This window comes from Zonotrichia albicollis, chromosome 5 (genome assembly GCF_047830755.1).
Source record: "Zonotrichia albicollis isolate bZonAlb1 chromosome 5, bZonAlb1.hap1, whole genome shotgun sequence".
Lineage (NCBI taxonomy): Eukaryota > Metazoa > Chordata > Aves > Passeriformes > Passerellidae > Zonotrichia > Zonotrichia albicollis.
Window position 1 is genome coordinate 46,105,157 of NC_133823.1, and position 9,652 is coordinate 46,114,808.

Sequence of the window (9,652 nt, forward strand, 5' to 3'; positions counted from 1 at the left end):
CATTTTAAGGTACACAACCAGACTAAGTATCTTGAAGCAGTATTGCCTCTTGTGTGATTTTTACTGACTAGACAGATCCAAATACGTCACGAACTACTGATTTGGCTGTACATGGTATTCATAATACCAGCAAGGATAACAAAAATAATATTACATAAATTAAAAAATATGATTTGGGCGTACTTCTCCCCTTCTGAAACACAAAGGCAAGCTGATTTCTTCTCAGAGGAAAAAAATTAATGAATAGTGTCATGGTGTAAAGATTTGGATCAGTTTTAACTCTTTTCAAAATTCTCAATTAGATAAAATGCAAAAGCATTGAAAATGTAAATTATCATCAAAAAACTGAAAGCCCTCCCTCAAGAGTATGTCCACAGAACGCCAAATGCATGTTCTTCCTGTAGCAGAAAGGTGATAAATTGCAAGATAGTAACAGACTGTATCTGCACAGATAGTAACATTTTACTCTAAGATTATGCCGCAAAACCTAGTCAGCAATTGCTAGTTACAAATTTACAAGCTTTCAATAAAGTAATGCTACCTTGTAGATTCCTAACAAACACACTTCTTGTGACATTTGAAGGTATTTGAACACTACATACTCACTTTCTCTGTACTTGATCTCTGCCTCTTTACGTCGCTTTCTTTCTCTGGCAAGAGCCTCTGGACTACCCCAAACTTCAAGAGACCTGCATGAAGTAAAAGTATCTTAAAAATGTTTCTATTCATGCAACATTTTTTCAAGCATAAAACCATACTGTTGAGTTTTTAATACACAATGTAATTATATAATCATGATATAACATATGCTCAGATAGAAAATGGAAAACCTTACTGCCCTTTCACATTGCAAACCTGACTTTTAAAACTCTACTCTCTCTCACATCATCCTTTTCAAATGTTCTTACTTTGCCTCTACGTCCGACCTCAGGTACACCGTGAAAGTCTCAGTGTCATCATGGGGACTTCGTCGTTTAATTTTTCTCAGCTGGTCTAAATCACTAAGGAAAGTGGACAAAGAATTTAGTGTAAGAAAAGGAACTTATTGTTCTAATTTGACTTTTATGTCTGGGTGATGATCCACCATTTTGATATTACTAATTACTAAAAAAAAGTGAAGTTGTCTAATTCAAACAGAACAGACAGACAACATGAAGAAAGTGATCTCCTCCATTGAAAACTACTGTTTTTCACATCCAGAAGTCCAAATCATGTCTTCATACTATGAAATACTACACACTGAAGACAAAGAATTAAAACACTAAATAATAAAACATTCAATGAATGATCTGTATGTAACTGATAATGCACACATATGACAAACAAGAGGCTCCATGAATTACCCTCCCTAAATGGAAATCAGCAGTCATGTGACAAGAAAATTTAATCCCAAAATTTACACTCCGAGCACAAACTGCAAAAGGCTGAAGATAACAAAGCTACTTGGGGAAACAGACAAAATTTCCTGTGCTGAGCTATACATTAGGACATCTAAACCATTATGTAAAAACAGGAGGAACAGAGGTGTCTCCCTCCAAGCAGATTTATGGTCTCATGAGTACAAATCAACTACTTTAAGAAGCAAGTACTGAAACATGAATATTGTACAAGCTCCTAGTCCACTGTAAAACTAAGCAAGAACTAGCTTCAGCCACTTACAATTATGTACACCACAAAAACATTTAGAAAAATTTGTGCAAAATCACTCTACAATCACAATTACTTCTCATGCACATATGAACAAATATTCAGAATTTAAATCTCAACTCAAACCCATCATACCTGGATTTAAGACAAAACTCATTTATTGCTCTGACTCCAGTGATGAAGTTATTCTGTGTGTATTTTGGTCCGTACTCTCTTTTTTTAAGGACTGGTTTCACTTTAAAAAAAAAATAGATACACAAGTCACTCATAGAAACTATAGCAGAAACTTCAAAAATTAATTCAATCTAGTGTCATATTGTGATATCTCTTTGTGGAAATCTGGAAAACAGTGTCAGTGATACAGAAAATTGCCAGAAAGGTATCCTCCTCATTGTGGAAATGAGCAAGGTAGAATGATTTACCTCCAAAACTGCTACTTTCTAAGCTGTAGTCCAGGGTTCTCAAACCTAACTGCCACAGTCAGCTACTTCTCCAACTCTGATGTCAGAGATGGTGCTTGGCTACATAAATAGCATTCAAATATGGCCATTTGGAAACCCTTTGAAAAAAAGCTGTTTCATTCAAATATTGCCATTTGGAAGCCCTTGGTCTAAAAACTGAAATAGCAACAGACTGCTCCATTTCTATTTTTTCCAATAATTAGGTCCACTTTCTGCTGTTAAGACTTTTGACCTTTGCAGAGCATACAGAGAAATGAGACAGACTGTATACATTATTTTTCTCAACTATTATGTTCAAATTTATTACTCTTAACATTGGGCATTTACACCAATTAAAAACATACATGATTTATTTATAATGCTTTTTATGTCTGGAAGATGTCCTCTCATCACATCAGATTTTTCATGCACAAGGAAAAGAATACCACACATATTTAGAGAAATTATAAATGGAATTTTAAATTTATGCTATTATTTTCTACTGGTCGTACGTACATAATTTCATCTTAATCTCAAAAGTAAGTCACTGCACACTAACATGCATTAAAAACACATTTATTGGAAGACAAGTTACATTCAGAAGAATATAACACAACTAACAAACACTATAATGTAACTAACATTACAGAATACAACTTAAAACAAAAAGCTCAGATTCTCCTGGTGAGAAGACTTTAGGAAACACATGAACTTCTTATAAATGACAGGATTGATATGATTTCTATAGCTGGTCCAGAACTACTCCTAAAGTCACAGGATACTTACAGAAAGATAATGCTTTTAAAGACTCTGAGAAAATTTTTCCCAGAATTCTACATTGCCTTATTTCTGTGTTTTGATGCTTAACAGCAAAATATATTGCTGACTCCCCATGACACACTAACAGCACAGGTATTAATATTTATCATAATAATCTGATTTCTCTCATCCAATTTGAACTTGAAGAATTTTTTAAGTCCCTGAATAATCACATCCATGCCACAAAGCTCCTGAGTGAAAGTGATGAAAAAATCTTTAAGATATTTCCTAAAAACAGCACACAATTTACTGAGGTTAGAACAGACTGATCATTTTTAATAAAAAACACTTCCCATCTTTTATTTAAAACAAAAATATGCCCAACTCATATTAACCTCACTAAAAAACAACACATGGATTTATCAAAAAACTTACTAACTCACCTTTCAGAAATACAGGTAAATTTCACTAAAATAAATTACATATTGTACATTGTATATATTGTACTGTAATTGTATATTGCACAGCGTACCAACAATCCTCCTCCTTATACAGTTTGAAATAACTGTATAAAACTGTAGTAAATGTGGAGGGAAAAAACCTCTATTTGGTGTTTCCAAAAGAAAAAAGATGATGTAACTAAAACCCTTTAAAAAGCACACTTAAGATTAGTGAGCATTTAAAAATGTTACTGTCTTTCCAAGACTTAGTAATATTTGGAGTGGTAAGTTTCTAAGCCAGAGCAGCATTTTAAGACTAGAATTCCACTTTCTAGACACTAGCAAAATCCTTGACATAAACATTTCTCCTTGCACATCTTTAATTAAGAGAGAGGAAACTCTTACTGGAACATATATCTATTTTCACAATTATTTCACAGAAATTTCTCCTATCTACCTTGCATTTTTTCTCCGCAGGCATACACTAAGACACAATAAATCTAAAGAAACTGACATCCTCCTGCACCACTGGGGTTGAGAAGGTAGAGAAAGCAGGAAAAGATTAAGCCTGGGAAGAAGTGAAGGGTTAGAGGAAGGTATTTAAAGATTTAGTTTTTATTTCTCAGTACTGTAGCCTGATAAAATAACTGACTTTCCCCAAGGCCAATCTGTTTTGCTCATGATAGTAATTGGTGAGTGATCTCTCCCTGTCCTTATCTCAACTCATAAGCCTTTCATTCCATTTCCTCTACCCTATCCAGCTAAGGAGGGGAGTGACAGACCAGTGTGGGTGGGCACCTCGTGTCCAGCCAGTGCCAAGCCCACCACATTACTGCACACAACTGGGAATTGTACAGAACTCAGATTAGGCAGTTCATGTGGTCAAAATATATTTAGAAGCAACACTGATTAGATTAACTCAGTAATAAGAAAGAACAGAGGAAGACTTAGAACAAGGAACAGGGAAGATCAAGTATTCAGCTTAGTCACATTAAGTCTGAGAGGGAGAATGGACACAACTGAAAATACACAAGGAGGACAGACTGCAACAGCACATGAAAAAACAAATCAGTCTTCTCCTGATGAACTCTGCAGCTTAAATGAAAATTACAAACAAACACAGAAGAGTGAGTAATTAGAAGGAATAGTGCTATGCTTGGTTTTTATGAGTCATTTTGAAACAAACTGTACCAAACAAAGCTGGCACACAAGTGTGCTTTAAAATGCTATTCACATAACTTGCTTACACAATTTTTATGTCTGGAAGAGGAGACACAGTTTCCTTTTTTGACTGCTAGCAAACAGCAGGAAAATTCCAATACACTAAGTATTTCTTTACCTTTTACTTGGATTGGCTGTTTAGGTGAAGACTGCTTTTGTCCTGCATTGGTTGTATCTTGTCCTATACAATAAAATTAAAGTTCACTGTAAATATAGAAGTACCTACTTTTCTTTTTAGTTAAGAGTTTGACTAACATTAGAATATATCTCAATATTGCACTGCACCCTGACAATTAGAAAATGTATTTGCCAGATTTCCAACACTTAAAACTCTCAAAAGACAGAAATAAAAAAATAACAAAAGCAAATATATTTAATATAGTATTGATCAATAAACTTCTAGCAGCTTGCAGAAGAACAGCAATTTATAACATACTTCACCCAAATTTAAAAAAAAATATTTTTTTTAACAGTGCACTTCTGGTTCGGGACAAGTTTTATGCAAAACTTTAGGTTAGTAAAATATAATAAAGCCATATAATTAATTCTATATGGCTTATGGCTGCTATGTATCAGAGTGTTTCAGAGCTTCCAAGCTGGGATTCAATTTTAAGTGATGTAAGGTTCTTCATTTACAAAAAGTTAGCTCCTTAAAACACAAAATATTTAAAGTAAAACCCACAACTCATAGGTAACAAGCTGGAGCTAGAACAAAAACAAAGTCTTTCAGCTGGTTTTGAAACCTGAGGATATGATTCTATTAAAAAACCCAACAAAATATAACTTACAATAGCGAAATGAATCTTAATATTTGGAAAACTACAAACTGCAGTAATTTTAGCGAGATTTCTAGTTAGAAATCAGAAGTACTACTTGGAAACTCAAGCAAATATTGCATCCCTGTCTCACACATCTCAACACAGCTTTCAGAACAAAAACCTTAGGGTTCTAACATGTCAAACCAATATACTCACTCTTTTGTGCCCTACCACTCTAACATTGGAGGTTTGCCAGACATTCATAATCATTCACAAAATTAAAAATTACCTTATTCAAAGTGATATAATTTTTTAAAGTGAAGATTTTTTAGCAGGTTAGTGTTAAGTAATGAGGTACTCCTAGCCTAACATGGTACTTAAATTATTTCAAAATCAGATTCTCTCAAAGCCTGTACTACATTACTATGTTTCAATAAGGCAATTAGTTAATGCCCTAAAAGCAACTGAGAACTACAGCTAATAACAATTCAAGGATGCTTTTTTTGAAAAATAACACTTACAAATTTATGAAGTTGATCTTACTACATAGCAAATAAGGTTGCACTATAACTAACTAGCATTCCTTAAACAGTCATCCCCTTCACTTGAAAACAAAAGAAACAAAATCCCTTTGTTTTTTCTTTCCTTTATTTTCTTACCTGGGAAAGCACAAAAATACTAAGATTATATCCATGCACAGAGATCTATGTACATCAAGTACCCTTTCAAAGTTTTCTACCTCAGCTTAGAGTCAGAACAAAATCACAGTGCATCACTGAGGAAAAGGATACAGAACACTTCCATTCACAATCAGTTTTCCAGACGAGTAGAGGTTGATATAATAGAACTTTCAAGACTGAATAATGTTTAAGAATCACTTTTGTACTTCCAAACATCAGAATGTAATCCTCTTAGCTGGCTACAGTTACTAGCTTTTAAAGACTGTTGCAAACCCCAGGAATTTACAAGTTACTAAAGAAGGAACAAATAACTGCTATCCTGACAAGGAAAAGGAAATTTTCTTTAGAAGACCACTCCATTGTAGACAAAAGCACAAAGAAAGAGAGCTTTCATTTTGAAAAGCATCTGTTATCTCCTAAGCACAGATTCTGAGCCTGTATCTGTGCAGTCCCACAGTTAACAAGTACCAAAAATAGAGGATGCTACAATGAAGCAAGGACAAGACAGTTCTGAATTTCACAAGCACCTAACAAGCACCAGATCGACAATCAAAGAGCAGGGAGGGTCAGGTTATGCACACTGTATCAAATGTTTAACGTGAATGCTGCAGTTCTAACAACTGTCAGATTAGAAAGCCACAGCAGATGAAACAGCTCAACCTTCTTTACCAGTCATTTATATCCTGGCCTTGACATGTCCACAATGCTCAACAGTGGCACTCATTCAACCTTTAATTCCTTTAACACAACACACCAGAAATACTACCAAAATAAATCAAATAAGCAAGCAAAGTTGTGAAAGATGAGTAATACATCCCATTTCATATCCCTTGAATTACTTAAGCCCTTTCAACCTCCACATTTTTTCCACCATCACTTTAAATTTGATTACTCTAAACTTAAACCCTTAAAATATCAGAATGACAAAGAAATAAATTTCAGCATTCCTCCCTGCTTATCCACTTGAATTTCATATAGAGATGCCTACAACCCAAAATACTAAGAATTCTGCAATCGTAATATCATACAATTAAAAAACACCCTGTTATCAGTAAATATGTTAAGCTTTTACATTTTTATAAATACTCTTTATTGTAGATTAGTATTACCTGTTTCAACTTTATGCAGGGTTTCTCCATGGGGTGATCCATTTGTATCTTGTGATCCAAGATCTTTCTTCTGACCATTGGAGGTATAAACTCTCACTTGACTCATCAACTGCACAGGCAGGCGATTACATGGCAGAATATAAGACAGGCTCCCACTTTTCATTGAAACTTTCCATCCTATCAAGGGAAAGAAAAAAAAGCTGTCTCAGGCAGCCATTTTGGAAGGAAAAAGAAGGAAAAGCAGTCCTGCTCTGGCAGCAAAATTTATGGAAAGTGAGCTTTTAAGTACTGACATGTGCTCATCTTACCCATGTTTATGGGTAAAATTACAAAATGAGAATACATAGCATGCTTTCACTACCTCCCTTCAAACATCCACTTTTAAATTTCATTCTAAAACCAGAAAGTTTTTCCCACACTCCAGTATGCATTTTTCCCAGACCTCTGGATGTTCTTAAGGGTTAAAAAAACACCAAAACCAAAGCTATTTGACAAGATCAGCTTTGTGACACATTGTCTCATTCTAGTCACACTGCCTCAAAGTCTTTAAAAACCATATATTGATAAAAGAACAAATCCAGATCACTACAAAATTATTAGCCATGGTTGCCATTTCATTTCACTCTGTAAAAATCATGGCTTACCAATGAAGAGAAACTGAACTGTGTGCAAATTTCACAGTTGCTACAGAAATCACATAGAAAAGCAAACATTGTACAAAACATTTTACAGGGAAGTGTTTTAGATTTTGCAGCATTCACAAGAGAGAAATGACAATATAAATATGTAAAAAGTCCATTGAGAAACCACTCTGGGTAGGCAATCTTCTATCTCAACAGATTAGCCAAAAGCAGTTTCTTTTAGGGAGCATAATACTTCTGTAGAGAGGGTAAATAGCACCTCCAACCAGAAATGCAGCAGGGAAACTGTCTGCTTCGGAAAGCACTCACTAAGAAATAAATACATTTTTAAATTAATTAAGAGGTGCCAGTAAATAAAGCCATACAAAGCATGACCACTTAACCATGAACAACACAGCTCTCACAAAAAAAAAAAAATAGTATTTTACAAAATTGTCCGTTCTGTAAAACTCTCAACAGCTTTCCTTTTTTTTTTTATGTTCTGTACACCTGCACGTCTACATGCACCGACCTGAACCTTACTGAAGGAAAAATTTCCCTAAAAAAGGGCAGCGCTTACTGACAGCTGTCACAACGTGACAAAAGCCCTCAATACTGAACTCAACACAGTTCACTGAACTCACTGATTACGAATTTATAAAACCCTACAGTAAACACGTGGTACAAGATGAGCAGTGTTGTTTCCTACGCTTTGTGATGCTAGAGCAGTTAAAAACGGGAAACTTAATCAGCACATTTAGAGGGCATTTACCTACTAATTCATGCACACACAAGAAATCGCTAAAAAAAGAAAGAGCATTTGCTGCAATTTAACCGTGACTACGCAAAAAGGGGGAAAACTGCTGGGAATTCAAATTCCATGGGATGTGTGGCCTCCTCGGACCAACACCAGCCCTGTAAACCCGGGCCATATTTTATGTAATTCCTGCAAACTTGGGCCCGGCACGGGCATGACGCGCCCGCTGTGCGTCAGACGGGGCTGGCAGAGCCCGGCCGAGGACAGCCCGGCCCCGCGCTCGCAAAACGCCTGCACGTTTTCCTTCTTTTTACCGCCGACCCTCGGGAAGCAGCCGGCGCTCCCCGGACCGCGGGTGCCCGCAGCCGGGAGCGGTGCCACCGCCTCGGGAGAGACCCGGGCTGCCACTGCCGCCTGCGAGCGCCGGCACTCGCGGCGCCCCAGGCGCAGGCGGAGCTCCGTCACAGCTCCCGACGAGCCCCGGCCGGCGGGGCGCGGCGCAGCGGCCCGGGCCCCGCAGGACTCACCGTGGCAGGCGCGGGGCCGCGGCGCCGCCTGGCACCGCAGGTACAGGCGGTAGAGGCCGCGGCAGCCCCGCCGCTGGGCGGCCAGGGCCGGCATCATGGCGGCGGCCGCTGGGCAGCGGCCGGCAGGCGGGCGGCGATTCGCATCGGCGGAGGCCGGCGCGGCTGCGGCGGACCCCCGCTGGCCCCGGGCGGCGGCGGTGGTGGCCGGAGGCCGGCGGTGGGCGGCGCCGCGGCACCCGGATGTGCGGGGGCACCGCCGGGCCGCGCTGACTCACCCGCCCCGCCCGCCGCGCCTGCGCCTGGCCCGGGAGCGGGGCCGCGGCTGCCGAGCCGGACCCGGGAAAGGGCTCGGTCCCGGCTGCAGCTGCTCGGGAGTAGCCCCTGCTCTGTTACCGTGCCTGGTGGTGGGTAATGCATACGGCTACGAGTAACAAACGTACAGGCGTTGAATTGCTTAGTAAAGGTGAAACATACATTAGAGAATGTTTTAATAGGGCCACAGAAATAATTAGGTTGAAGAGACCTCCGAGATCATCGAGTTCAGTCTATGACCGAACGCCTTGTCGACTGCCAGTCTTTTCTCGAACACCTCCAGGGATGGTGGCTGCACCACCTCCCTGCACAGCCCATTCCAATGTCTGGTGACCCTTCCTATGAAGAAATTCTTCCTAATGTTCAATCTAAGTTTTCCCTG

The 9,652-nt window shown here is 38.6% G+C and overlaps 1 protein-coding gene across 2 annotated transcripts in view; it reads right to left on the minus strand.

The window, feature by feature from the left end:
• SLC30A9 (solute carrier family 30 member 9) overlaps positions 1–9,218 on the minus strand; it is a 34,178-nt gene extending 24,960 nt beyond the window's left edge. The window contains exons 1-6 of one of the 2 annotated variants that reach the window (XM_074541563.1): positions 8,959–9,212; positions 7,055–7,231; positions 4,626–4,688; positions 1,783–1,882; positions 909–1,001; positions 607–689 (exon numbers count right to left, since the gene is read on the minus strand). In XM_074541563.1, coding sequence (XP_074397664.1) covers positions 607–689; positions 909–1,001; positions 1,783–1,882; positions 4,626–4,688; positions 7,055–7,231; positions 8,959–9,055 — 613 coding nt within the window. In that variant the 5' untranslated portion in view covers positions 9,056–9,212. Of the gene's footprint in view, positions 1–606; positions 690–908; positions 1,002–1,782; positions 1,883–4,625; positions 4,689–7,054; positions 7,232–8,958 lie in introns of both variants that reach the window. The other variant, XM_074541562.1, reaches the window with a different exon arrangement.
• Positions 9,219–9,652: the final 434 nt, after the last annotated feature.